Genomic DNA, 13610 nt, shown 5'->3' with positions numbered 1-13610 from the left:
TCTTGATATATCTACACGCATTTACGTCATTAATCTCTTTGTTTGTCCCACCTTCCGAGTAGATCCTTGTGTAAAATATGTATTAAAACTCAAAATAATTTTATTGATGGACAGCAATTTGTGTTAATAAACCAGACAACGTTTGAGTATGGATGAACTGCATCTATAACTGCTCCTGGCCGTAGACATTCTCATCGGAGTAAGCCATATACAAGAAAAAGTCTTTATCGCGGTGCTCATGGTACAGCAGCCCCATGGAGGCGGATGTGGGTGGTATGACATTGTTGACGAAGAAGAAGAGGGCGTCATCCGGACGCAGGTTAATGCGTTTGCGTATTAGAAAATAGAATTGTCCCACTGTCAGATCATTGGGCACCAAATACTTTTTCTTGTCCAAGGCGGCATGGCGGGTCTTCGGTGCCTTCTCCACGATAACGGGCACGCGGTCTGGATACTTTCGGCGTATCTTGTCGCCCTCAGCTCGCCGCTTCTCAAATGAATGATCCTTTTTAAACTGAAAGTTCACATTCATTATAGGGCGAGTTGTTTTCGTTCAAAGAAATAATATAAGTTGAAATTTTAGTATGTAATTGCGAATTAGATTAGACTTATGCTGGGAGTTTCTTCAAAATTTATGATTTTTATTTAGAGATTTTATACTATTCTGAAACATTTGCTTTTCAAAAGCTTACTACATCAAACCTATATTCGAGAGTGCAACATAAGGCGACCAGTCAAGCTTGCTGCAGTTGAATATGCAGAGTATATCTCTTCCAGCTACCCTGGCGGAGCTGCTGCAACTAAATAGGTTCATGGAAGCGAGAGCTTTTGCACCAAAAAATAGCACAAGCTTAGCCCCCACAAAAGCTATAAGCTACAAGAACCTTGTAGCCTATGGCGCCCTGTAACGCTTTCGAAGCTTATTTCTCGCTATATATTAGCTCTAATAGGTTGGACGTGCTCTCTCTGGCTTCGCTCGGTTTTGTCGCTCGCGTTTTTTTTTTTTTTTTTTTTTTTGTTATATAGACGATGTTGCGAAACGACTCTGTGATTTCGGTGTATTTCTGATTTCCGGTTTCCATTGAAGCTTCGCCTGCTAATCAGATATTTCAGTTGGTGTTATTCAACAGGTGCATGAAGTCGCTATCAGTAATTCGGTCCGCGGCAAATGCTGAGAGAGCTGCCTGAATCTTATTTTTTTCGCACACTTACCTGCAACTCATGAATACATATTTATGTGGATGATTGCAGTCGCGATTGATACAGAAGCTTTTGCGCGATTTAAACTCAAATAAAAATCACATCAAAATCGAATAAAATCTCAAAATAAACAAAACAAAGTTTTTTGGAAAAATAAACCCGAAAATGTAAGAATAATTATTTATGCAAAAATTAATGTGAGTGAGAAGTGATAATTGTTCGAATTAAAAAACAGAATAAAATTTAAAAAAAAAAAAAAGGGTTACAAAGTGTTCTAAAAATAAAAATAAACCACACGTTAATGCAGTGCGGAAAGAGTTGAAAACAATCAGTTAATTTAAAAGGAGAAAGCTATATATATTTGGTATTGCTTATAATAAATTTGGATTATGTCGGTGAATCTGATAAAAGAATCTGATAAATATAACGAAGCTTATTAACGTAGTGCAAATAATTTTATAGCAAAATATAAGTAAATTATCACAAATTATATTTAACTTAATTAATTTCCAATAATTATGCGATAGCTCCAATCTTAATATTAAAAGAACAAAAACAAATTAAATTCCAGGTATTTTGGCTTGGTTAATGTATTCATTAAAAACTTTTTTCAACAAACTTTGTTTTGAAGCGAGATTTTAATTAGGCTTATTTTTATTTTTGTTTGCTTTACATATATGTATGCATGTAAGCATGCAAATGGGAAAAGCTATGCAGAATCAGATCCACGTAAAGTTCATGCAAGCATTCGATGCTTAGCGCCTCGAACCATGTTTTTGAGTAAAAAGCAATCTACAACTCCGACATATATAGTTCCTAAAATCAGAGACCGTAAATAAGTGATATGAATTGAATAAAATTGAGGCACAAGACAACATTCAATAAAAATTATTCATGGCGAATTTAAAGTAGGATAAACTAATATTGACAACTTTTTTTATTTCAAATATATTTATCATTTTTTAAACTTATAGTATGAGAAAAAAAAACCGTATTATTCATTTATTGTTATATATATATAAGTATCGAATCGTCGCTTTTATTTTTAATTATTATTCATGAGTAATAGGGTTTTTTTTATCATATAAATCGGTTTTATAACTTAAAACTGATTTCTATAAATAACTCAAAACTACAAAAAAATAAATAAATAAATAAAAACATTTAAAAATTTTTTCTAAAAAAATTGTATAATCGGAATCCATATTTACAAAACCATAAAATCTTCCCCTATACTCATATTTGTTCATAATTTACAATCTCTAGTCATACCGAGTAAAATTTGCATCTGTATGTTTTCAGACGGTATTATCATTCTAACCAGATAGAAAAGAGAGCAAACTGTGCATGTGTTTGTATTTAGGAGACAAATATTTGCTAATTAAGAATGTAGAATTCGACGGAGACGTTCGGCGGCTTCGCTTTCATTTATTTCTTGAGTCGATATCTGCTAATATACACATCTCGTTCAATGTGAATGAAGGTTTTAACGAGGTATTTATAGGGCTGATTGCTTTAAGTTGTAAATTAAAATGAACTAAGAGTGAAGGGCATCTGCTAGTTGGGCAGTGCCGTCTAGAGCTTTCTACTTGTTTGACTTGATAAAGACTTTTTTGACCTCCTCGCCAAATTATTAATTATAATTTATGTGCAACTAATTGGTTTATTTTTGCTCTCGCCAGGTAAGTGTGATTAATAAATATTTGTTTCTTCTTCTGTTCAAATATTAACAGAACAATAAAAGTAAATATAAAAATAAGTCTGGAAATGCTTATAGACACAGTCTGTGAAAAATATCATTGGCTGGACCCACGAGACATGCCCAGCTCTGTTTGCCTTTATTATTTGTTGGTCGATTTATTCGGGCTTGAATTTCAGTTTGCACATTAAACGACATTCACGGAATCAAATCATAACTTTGTATAAATTGAAAAGTCAATCAAACATGTGTTCGTAGCGATACGTGAAATTTCAATTCACAGCTTCATCAATAGGTGCAAAATTTTTGAGGTTGTTTTGTAAATTTGTGTATTCGCTCTTTAGGTACAACTACATGTGCATATGTATATATGTATATGCATACATGTATATATATAAATCATAAATACTATATTTGAACTATGATCTGATTGAACGCATTCGATACGGATAATAAATACGGATCGTTTCACAGCTCCAACTATCCGTAGTTTATGGTAACAGCAGTGAAACTTATATGTATGAAAAGACATTCTTTGCAGATCCAAACTACATCTAATCCGAACCTATATCAGAGCTAACAAAATGCATCAAAAGACGACGTACACCAAGAGCAGAATGTGTTTAGAGCTGATTATACGCCAGGTGTGATAGAAACACAACTCCAGCCCCAATAGATTAGCATTGGAGGTGCCGTGTGCTCATCAGGCAACATGAAGTTCACGCTGATTATAGCCAGATTGAATTTCTTGGCCGTCGTTCTGCTTTCACTGGTCTATTGCTCTCAGCAAGCAAGCACTAATTGTTATGATAACCACGACGGATTTAATGCCATTATTAATAATCTGCCAAGTGATCCGGGCAGCGCAATCGATACGCTTGGCACATTGGCCCAGGCGCCGCCAATGACAACGAATCCGCCGATTGACGCCTCCGTCTGGAAGTGTTGCTGCTGGGAAGCAACTAATCACGTAAGTGCCCGTCGGCTGCAAAGGTAACTGAATATCTGCAGTTTACTCTGGACTGCATCAGACATATAGATATGTATCTTTAGATTCATGTTTCATTCAGTCAAGCGGGTATATCAGTCTCGAAAATGCCCTTTCTATCTGTCTGTGTTTGCTCAATACCTCTTACGGTTCTGGAGGTCGAATATAGGCCCTACATACTCTAAAAGTGTTATCACTCAATTAAATTACTCTACAAGTTTACACATATTATACCACTCAGATAAGTAGGTCAAGGTTCATCTTCTATAGTAATTACCTGTTCTTTTATTATTATTTTTTTGCGAGTTTTTTTTATATAAGGCCATCAGCAAATTATATTAGCTTTACATTGTATGTATTGACTAAAAGTAGACTAAGGTGCAGTGGTCTAGGGGTCGGAGTCCTTATAGGCGGCTGATGACAATTGAGTTTGTAGCATGCGGGCTTTTGTGTTTGTCAATAATGAAGTGAGCTAAAGTTTCCCTAATTAGTTTACTGGTGACATTCTCGATAAGAGAATAAATCTTTTAGATATTGGGTCCCAGCTCAAATTTTAATATAATAATAATATAGTTTTTTCTCTTTGCTTGCTGGAAGCGTAGCCAATCGTAAATACATCAACCGTATTCCGTATTAATTCTATTCTGATTCAAATGCTTCTAGGGCTTGAAAATTTGAATAATTAAAATGAGCAGTAATGCCAGTAACAATTATTCTATACTCATACAAAACAAGTCGAATCGATTACTGTCAAAGCTTTGATCTAAATACAGTCCTGGCTATTCCGGACGACAACAACAATCTGATAATGTAAATTTCTAATCAATATTTATGTTTGCATAGAACGAGTTCGAGTGCCGATGCGAGGGCGAAGCGTTGACGCGCGTGCCCCAAACTTTGAAGCTGCCGCTGCAAAGGCTCACAATTGCATCCGCCGGACTGCCGCGCCTGCGGTCAATGGGCCTGAAAGTGTACGCCCCAACTCTATTGGATGTGTGAGTAGCAGCCACAAATACGAAATGTCAAATATAAATGAATATAAGTTCAAATGTTGTTTAACCCTCAGTGCTTTTATAGACTGCTTGCAGCTGGAGACCATCCAGAGCGGAGCGTTCTCTAATCTAACGGTTCTGCGTGCCATGTATGTATATACACATACACATATATATAGGTGGGATACATTGCTAATAATATATCATAATATGTTTTTTTTATAGCTACATTTCGAATGCCCCAAAATTAAGCTACCTGGCCAAAAATGTGTTTGAGGGCATTTCCGATACCATTGAAATCATGTGAGTAAAAACTCATTTATAGCTCATTCAACTGCAAAGTTTACAAATTCAGGTTATTCAATTAGATTCGGAGAGCTTCCTATATACTCTATGTACTTGTTGAACTCAAAAGAATATTCAGTACAGGAAATTTTGGAATCATGGAAGTGCTCTCTTATTGAAATGCCCTTTTTATGGACTAATAGCAGAATTATTATTATATATGTAATATAGATAGATAGTGTTTTGTATACCATTTGAAAATGCTTTTCTCGCTTCTATGCCCATAATGGAAGGCCATAGTGTTTTCTATTTTCATTTTCCTTGCTCCATCTGCTCTACTTCAGTATAACTCAAATTCAAAATATATGTTAGACCATTTCTCTTCGCTTTCTTGATAAATAGTAAATTTGATAGCTCTTGATTAGCACTATAATTGCTGCGGTTTCAAGACATTTACAAAAAACCAAAGAGTTCCCAAAGAGTTCTGGAAAAATGGCCACTCTTATTTGCACTATGATAAAAGTATATCTCACTACTTTTAATTGAATTTTGAGAATAATATTATTAAGCGGGTTTTCATTCCACATCATCCAAATCGAAGAATTACGGGCTGCGAATATGTGTAAGAATGAATTGTTGATCTTCTGATATCTCATGGCATGCATAGAATACTTTGAGTATTTTTGGTTACGATCCTACATAACACTTATACTCATACATTAAATCCAGATAGTAGTTTTGACTTCTAGTATGTCATCACAAAACGAGAATTAAAGGGGTTTTAGAACACAGTTTCTAAAGCAATTAAGAATATTTCAGTAAATTGTGAATACATAAGAGACTCATTTCCACTGGGCTGGTATATTTTAGGTATTCGAAGCGTTGATTTGCCAATTACTTTTGATAGTCATTGAAATTGCAATTTCCTAACAGTTCGATATTCATTCGAATTGCGATTGCTAGAGAAGTGTGTCAGAAAGCGACCCGGGGCTACGAATTTCGTCTGTGCATCTAGGCAAATAAACATCGGTCGTAACTCATATTGAAGGCTTTTTCCCATTCTGTATATACAAATAGAAACAAATACAAATTCAACTTTCTTTGTAGACGGATCATAAATAGTGGATTAAAAACTGTGCCAGATCTGGGAGATTTACCGCCCTATAATATACTGCAAATGATGTAAGCGCGAATAACAATTTTGTTATTGTAATTGAATTTAATATGAGACATCTCTATGTGTCTGTGTCTAGAGATCTCGATAACAATCAAATTTCCCGAATCGATTCCAAATCCATTCAAGTGAAGACTGCACAACTGTAAGTACGCTTCCCGTAATACTTCCCAAACTGATTCTCCCGTTTTGGCTGATTAGTGTTTTAGCAAACAATGAAATAACTTTTATTGATGACTCTGCATTTCTGGGCTCGAAAATAGCAAAGCTGTAAGAGAACTGCAATTATTTTGATCATATTTATTAATTATTATTATTAATAACCTGTTGCTAATCACGTTTAGTTCATTAAACGATAATCACAAACTTACCGAAATTCACCCGAATGCATTCAATGGCATCATAGACATGACAGAACTGTGAGTGATATATATCTATACAGTAACATTCAGGTCTATCAAGATATTTGTACATTTCCTAATCACAGTGATCTCTCGAGCACATCGCTTGTCCGCCTGCCCTCAGCTGGACTGCAGACTCTAGAAGTATTATACATAGCCAATACGCACACCTTGAAGACAATACCTTCCATATACAACTTTCAGGTATGTATATGTCACTATCAATATTTCAATTATCTCACATCTCTACTCTCTTTATAGAACCTACAGAGAGCTCACTTGACCCACTCGTTTCACTGCTGCGCCTTTCAATTCCCGTCGAGGCATGATCCCCAGAGGCACGCCCAACGCGTGCAGGAAGTGGAGAAATGGAGGGATCAATGCAAGGGCACCCGAGATGTGCATACAAACTATGAAAGAAGCTTGAGCATGAATAATCTCACGCCATTGGCGAATGTGTCGGAGGTGCAGCCTAGGTAAATAGACACATTTATAGCTAACAAAATAAATAGTAATGACAATATCTAAATCGCAATTGAAGTGGCGCCACTATAAACAACCTACTTGGGGCATCTACGCCCAACACGTACGACTATATGGCTGATTCCGTATTGAACAACATTGGCATATTCCACGAGGAGATAACAATAAACCCCGACGATGATCAGCTGGCTGAGTATTGCGGTAACTTCACATTTAGGTGATTGGCTTTACAGGCTTTTGGTATTATTTTATAAAATTAAATGTTTCACAGAAAGCCCCATGTAGAGTGTTATCCCATGCCCAATGCCCTAAACCCCTGTGAAGATGTCATGGGCTATCAATGGCTGCGAATCGCGGTTTGGATTGTGGTTGCCTTGGCCATAGTTGGCAACGTCGCAGTTCTCACTGTAATACTCTCAATTAAGTAAGTTCAGTCCATTGTCCCATGAATTCTGGCATTTATTATTGTGCTCTCTAGGTCGGAGAGTCCGTCAGTGCCCCGCTTCCTCATTTGCCATCTTGCATTTGCGGACCTGTGCCTGGGTCTCTACCTGCTGCTCATTGCCTCCATCGATGCGCATTCAATGGGCGAGTATTTCAACTATGCCTTCGACTGGCAGTACGGTAAGCGAGCCTCTTGGGTCATTCGATATTGAGGGAGCTGCTTTGAGTATTCTTTTCGCACAGGCTTGGGCTGCAAGATAGCTGGATTTCTGACCGTCTTCGCCAGCCACTTGTCGGTGTTTACCCTGACTGTCATCACGATTGAACGCTGGTTCGCCATCACGCACGCCATGTATCTAAATAAACGCATCAAGTTACGGCCAGCTGCCGTCATTATGCTAATGGGCTGGATCTACTCCATCGTAATGTCCTCGCTGCCCTTGCTCGGCATAAGCAATTACTCATCGACTAGGTGAGTGCTTGCGGAGGAATCTTTTTCATGTGTTGTCAAATCATTTCTGTTTACCCTAGCATCTGCCTGCCGATGGAGAAGCGCGACATATACGATTCCATATATCTGGTCTTGATCTTGGGCTGTAATTTCCTTGCCTTCACGATTATCGCCATTTGCTATTCGCAAATTTATCTGTCGCTCGGCCAGGAGACGCGACGGGCGCGTCAGAACCATCTGGGCGAGATGAGTGTGGCCAAGAAGATGGCACTTCTAGTGAGTCCACCTTCACATGTTTCCCTTGATAATGCAAAATTAAATTAAATCACATTGCTTCTTTTACAGGTCTTCATCAATTTCAGTTGTGGCGCTCCAATTGCATTCTTTGGTCTCACCGCATTAGCCGGCTACCCGCTGATCAATGTAACAAAGTCGAAAATCTTACTAGTATTCTTCTATCCCCTGAATTCATGTGCGGATCCTTACTTATATGCCATCCTAACATCTCAGTATCGGCAGGATTTGCTAACACTGTTGTCAAAGTATGTATTTGAAGCCGATCCAACTGTAATATCTATAATAATACTGCCCCACAGATTCGGTCTCTGTCGTCAAAGAGCTCTCAAGTACAAGCATTCCGACTCGATGCATGGCACCTCACACTACACCATTCGCGGCTCCATTGAACGGGAGCACTCCGTTGGCCAAAAGTGTCAGAAAATTGTGGCTGCCGAGGCGCAAAACATGCTCCGGAATAATGAGGATTATGTGTAATAGCACACAATACTTGTCAATAGAATTTTCGATATAACCGGCATATCTCTAAGGTCGGTTTTTTGGGGACCTTTGACGTAAAGCCTAACATCGAAACATGTTTGAAAATTACTTACATTTCTAAAGAGTTCTAGCATCAAAAAGCTGTTTGTGGTATCTGTTGTAGGAATAGAAATAGAAAGTATATTATAAGCTAAGGATATATACATACAAATAAATATCTCGATATATGTTGATATTCAATTCAAACATGAATTGTTTAATAACTATAAATAGATGCCAATTTGTGTAACGTATTAAAATACTAAAATACTATCGCTGCTAGAGCTTTTTAGCAAGGAGACGTTATGCAGCCCTAAATCCCGTAATAAAATACTAAAATACTAGGCCAGGAATATACTAAGAGTAGTTGTCAGTCAGTTGACAGTCTGTCAGAATGGCAAGTCTCTATTACATTGTAGCTGCAATAATTGCTTTAAAAATGGTTCTATGTGCTTCGCAAAACTACAAAGATAACACTAACAAGTCCCCATCCAAGGCAGCCACGTTTCATTTTCCTGAGTACGCGTACAAAGAAACAAGTAAAAATGTAAGTAGAACTGAGCGTTGGCTGGCTTATTGATTTTTCACAGGAATTGTTGCCTCTGCTTGTTGTTTTAGGAAATCATCTATCATGACTTCGAGCTTGCCTGTAGCCAGAACTCGCTGTGTGGCAATAATCCATCCATGGTCTCCAAGCTGAACTGCCTAAGGAAATGCATATCACATTCGTGCTATCAAGATATCTATGCTTTCGATGAGGTATGTATGTCTGACTGTCAAAACTGTATTGGTATGATAAAGAGAATCAAAGTAAATGTTTATTTCCCTTGTTGCAGCTGGAGGATGGTGAAATTGATGTCAGGATGAATTCGTTCAAGGGCTGCGTTATACAGCGCATGTAGCATAAGGCCCCCATCCTGCATAGACTGTATTTCACAAACTATTTGCAAGAGCTGCACTGGAAGATATCCCAATATATTTTTAAATGGATATAAGCAGATATCTACAGCTATTTTACGTTAAGCTTTAGTTTCAGTTTATGTGCGTTATGTAAAATGTGAAAAGATGTGAGCTTTTAGTTAGTAACTAATTTAAGTACAGCGAACAGACCTATATCTGTTTATGCATCTGAAAATAATCTAGTCTAAATAAAGTATGCTAAGTATCATATAATGCCCTAGCTTCTTAAAAAACTATTTGATAAGAATATATCTGCCTTGGCATATAGCAAAACCCGAACATGTTAATCTGATCCACACACTTTAGTTATTAATTTGTATTTAGCTTAATGGTTACAGGGTATTCCAATCAACTGATACTCTCAATACTAGATTCATTGCACATACAAATTGTATTTAAATGGGCAATAGACGTATGTATGTAGTTAGGTAAAAGTGTGTCAAATACGTCATTCGGTCGTTCAGTAGAGAGCCATATACTTGAGCCTATTTGTATGCTGATTATCAAGATCGGGAAATATTTTATTAAGACAACTCTCAGCGTGCTAGTGAACGAGACTTCGGACAGCTTTAACGATGAATTCTTTATAAAACTTTATTTCTTTATTTCATTATAAAAGTTAAAAATACATTTGCAAAAATGTTTGTTTTACATTATAAATTCATTGTAAATGTATGTACGGGGTATATTTCCATTTAGTTAGAATATACATATACAGAAGAAATATAATGATGCATGTACATTCTATGTAAAGGTTTTTTGTTGCGCGGATTTTTTTTTTGTTTGTCAGTCTGTATACATTAAAGATTTGCAACTCTTATGCAGTAGTGTGAACAGATTAAGTTGGTATTGATTAAGTCAATATCTATTCTAATAGAGTTTGTACTTCTATATATCTGTCCATTTCGTATACCTCCGTTTATTCTTTATAAATCAAGATAAACCTAATTTTTATGTTCATTCGCGAATGAAGGAGCATTTTTCTTTAGTGTAATATTCGTCTTGTTGTTTATCCGTCCGTCAGTCTGTGCGTATGAACGCCATTAATTTCAGCGTTATTGAAGTCATTTGATAAAGTGCTAAGATTTTCCCGACACGTCCAATTGGTAAGGGGAAAATGATTTTCCTAGTACTTTAGCAAAGCTATTAAAAAGTTATTAAGTTTAAAGTGCTAGAGTCTAACTTGGAATATATATTACAGTTGGCTGCCTTTATCGATGACCCGGAAAATTTTACGACCGTTTTGAGGAACGTGGTAGAGCGAAAATTTGACACTATTGACTATTTTTAAGGATTGGTTAAACATAACCTATCTATACTACATAAAATGCCATACATACATGTCTATGGCTCTATTGGATGCAGCAAATCGGATCTGGCAGCGTTTTAGCCACTTATTAATATTATGCAGTAGGGAGCGCCGAACTGTAAAACGTACTTACTTAATAATACATTTTTATAGGTGCTTTGTGGAAGAAATTCTCCACATTTCATTTCTAGACATTCGGTCGGGACTAGGACTATATCCCAGTCGGTCACACCCCAAAGAAAGTAGTATTACTTCAGTTTTATTAATTTGCATAAAATTTTTGTATTCACATAAAAACTTGAATAAAATGGAATTATTTGTTAAGAGTTAAGTAGACTATGTAACTCAGTCGAGTAGCCCAGCCCATTACACTCGTCTCCTCTGCTTTTTATGCACGAATTATTGTAAGGGAACCCATTCTAATTATCCGAGTCATTATCTAAGGAGAATTACTACAAGCAGAGTGTCAAACAAGCAGAAATTCGCACACACACACAGACACATATTTACATATGATGGTTTACCCTATAGAGTATGTATGTATGTAATCATAGTACACACTCCATTAATGAAAGACAGCACTAGGTGAAAAGTTGGCAATGACTAACCAAAGCGTGTTGGGAAATTAGCGAAATGTGTCGCTCGGTCAGAGCTGTTTTAGTCTAACACGACACGTCCTGGCGATTGGTTGCGTAACAAAAATGCTGTCCGGCAAAAATTAGAATGAAGAACCACAGTCATCGTTCACAATGTATTTCAAATTATTCAACATTGTTTCTTGATAAGTTGACATATGTTTGAATGAACACCGATTTCACATGTGATATATCAGAACTGTGCATATGTTATGTTGTCGTTATCTTAAATTAATTATGCCGCAAATAAAAATATAATGCGTAATACGTCAACAGCCATTCGAGCGGTAATCAACAGATAAATTTATCAATTATCAGAGCGCTCGATCGAGAAAGAAATTCGTCATTCAAGCACATTGAACTACAGCAAAACTTCTGGTCAAATTGAAGTGAAACAATTATTTTGTGCTACAAAGAATATGTGAGCTTGATCTAATTTCATACCTAAACATTTTCTGATCAGGTAATTTTTAATAAAGTGAAATGTAATTCAATTTGAATTTGAAAAAATACTAAGCTCCTTCTAAAGTTTATGTTAATTTATGAAAATTTAAATAATATCAAGAGTATCTCAAGTATTATTCATATTTTTGAATACATTTAATAATTGTTAAAATTTTATAATACTCAATATAGGAAATATATAGATCTGATGGTTGACGGTAAGTGAATGAAGTTCAAGTGAGAAAACAAACTTTATAAATAAATTCACAAATCCGAATACAAGTAAAAACCAAAAATCAGTCTAAATAAATAATTTAAGTCGAAAAAATGATTGCTCTCTTCGCTTATTTCACATTTTTCAGACACCCTTCTTTGATATTCAAATGTGGCTTTAATTTAATGTGAGATCCCGCCGAATACAGAAAAATCATCAAAGTCTATACTCAGCAAACAAGCGAAGTTAACGCACGCAACGCAGCCACGCTCTACGTGTCTCCATGTTGCATTAATTTGATATACAAACATTTTACTAATTTCATGTAAACAAAAGTTTACTTTGCGCGACTCGTAATGAGTTTCTTCCCCAGTGCTCGCCTGGTTGGTTAACGACAGTTTTCCAAAAAAGGAAAAAAAGGACAATGACGCCATTGCATGTGTTGACAGAGACGAGAGACGAGGCTGATTCAGCCTTAGAGGACCCGAATTTAATTGCTGTTAATTCTCGCGTTTTATTGCCAGAAACCATTGAAAATAAGAGTTCAAGCTATAATGCAAATAGCATAAAATTTATGCAAAGGCGTACCATGTACATCAAATTTGATGTATTTTTGATGAGTTGATTAGGGGCAGATGGCCAGAGTATCCATCTATTTAATCATCTGTAGGAAAGCATTGATCCCAACTTCTTTGAAACATGCACACTTTTGGATTTACATACAGCTTTTTCTATGGCAGACCATTTTTTTTTTGTCATATTCGCACTTCATAATTTATTTATACTAACATTTATTAAAAGTATTTGTCTACTTTTTGTATATCTATAATTTATTCGTTAGACATCTTAATGCCCCAAATATTTTAAGTTTTTGCTTAATTGAAAAGTATTCCATGTTGTTTAGAAATTATAAGAACAATGTTTCGCAAGTACTCTAGTTTTACTTAATTGACTTCTATATTTTGATACAAATCTTATGAGGTAAATACAATTAATTAACGCATACTGAGAATAATGAAATGTCTCCTAAAACAGCTTTATCTGTACATTTGTACAAATTTAAAAAGAAACAAAAAACCAATATGAAAATAGTAAAAAGTATAGATTGAATATAT

The 13610-nt window shown here is 35.9% G+C and overlaps 3 protein-coding genes across 3 annotated transcripts; 2 read left to right on the top strand and 1 right to left on the bottom strand.

Moving 5' to 3' along the window:
* Nucleotides 1-82: 82 nt before the first annotated feature.
* Nucleotides 83-697, bottom strand: Atg8b (Autophagy-related 8b). Its single transcript, XM_030384948.2, has one exon. The coding sequence runs from the start codon at nt 530-532 to the stop codon at nt 164-166; it is 369 nt and encodes a 122-aa protein (XP_030240808.1). The 5' UTR covers nt 533-697; the 3' UTR covers nt 83-163.
* Nucleotides 698-2817: 2120 nt separating this feature from the next.
* Nucleotides 2818-8917, top strand: Lgr1 (Leucine-rich repeat-containing G protein-coupled receptor 1). Its single transcript, XM_030384946.2, has 18 exons — nt 2818-2882; nt 3441-3869; nt 4731-4882; nt 4954-5028; nt 5105-5182; nt 6272-6346; nt 6418-6483; nt 6540-6608; nt 6683-6757; nt 6826-6943; nt 7001-7215; nt 7281-7439; nt 7494-7646; nt 7701-7846; nt 7910-8138; nt 8198-8393; nt 8463-8659; nt 8714-8917. The coding sequence occupies exons 2-18, from the start codon at nt 3612-3614 to the stop codon at nt 8889-8891; spliced, it is 2439 nt and encodes an 812-aa protein (XP_030240806.1). The 5' UTR covers nt 2818-2882; nt 3441-3611; the 3' UTR covers nt 8892-8917.
* Nucleotides 8918-9261: 344 nt separating this feature from the next.
* LOC115562821 (uncharacterized) lies at nt 9262-10100 on the top strand. Its single transcript, XM_030384949.2, has 3 exons — nt 9262-9480; nt 9552-9692; nt 9770-10100. The coding sequence occupies exons 1-3, from the start codon at nt 9328-9330 to the stop codon at nt 9833-9835; spliced, it is 360 nt and encodes a 119-aa protein (XP_030240809.1). The 5' UTR covers nt 9262-9327; the 3' UTR covers nt 9836-10100.
* The last annotated feature ends 3510 nt before the right edge of the window (nt 10101-13610 follow it).

The sequence above is a fragment of the Drosophila navojoa genome, chromosome 2 (genome assembly GCF_054131105.1).
Source record: "Drosophila navojoa isolate 15081-1374.11 chromosome 2, UAZ_NAV_1.0, whole genome shotgun sequence".
Lineage (NCBI taxonomy): Eukaryota > Metazoa > Arthropoda > Insecta > Diptera > Drosophilidae > Drosophila > Drosophila navojoa.
Note: the sequence above shows the minus strand (reverse complement) of the source record. Positions and strands in the feature narration are given on the sequence as shown.

Excerpts from the sequence above, each read along its gene's own strand:
- Atg8b (XM_030384948.2), bottom strand. The coding sequence starts at position 532 with ATGAATGTGAACTTTCAGTTTAAAAAGGATCATTCATTTGAGAAGCGG.
- Lgr1 (XM_030384946.2), top strand. The coding sequence starts at position 3,612 with ATGAAGTTCACGCTGATTATAGCCAGATTGAATTTCTTGGCCGTCGTT. Across the intron at positions 6,484-6,539 it reads CAAGTGAAGACTGCACAACT|TGTTTTAGCAAACAATGAAA; the intron begins GTAAGTACGCTT and ends TTGGCTGATTAG. Across the intron at positions 7,440-7,493 it reads TGCGGTAACTTCACATTTAG|AAAGCCCCATGTAGAGTGTT; the intron begins GTGATTGGCTTT and ends AATGTTTCACAG.
- LOC115562821 (XM_030384949.2), top strand. The coding sequence starts at position 9,328 with ATGGCAAGTCTCTATTACATTGTAGCTGCAATAATTGCTTTAAAAATG. Across the intron at positions 9,481-9,551 it reads ACAAAGAAACAAGTAAAAAT|GAAATCATCTATCATGACTT; the intron begins GTAAGTAGAACT and ends TTGTTGTTTTAG. Across the intron at positions 9,693-9,769 it reads ATATCTATGCTTTCGATGAG|CTGGAGGATGGTGAAATTGA; the intron begins GTATGTATGTCT and ends CCCTTGTTGCAG.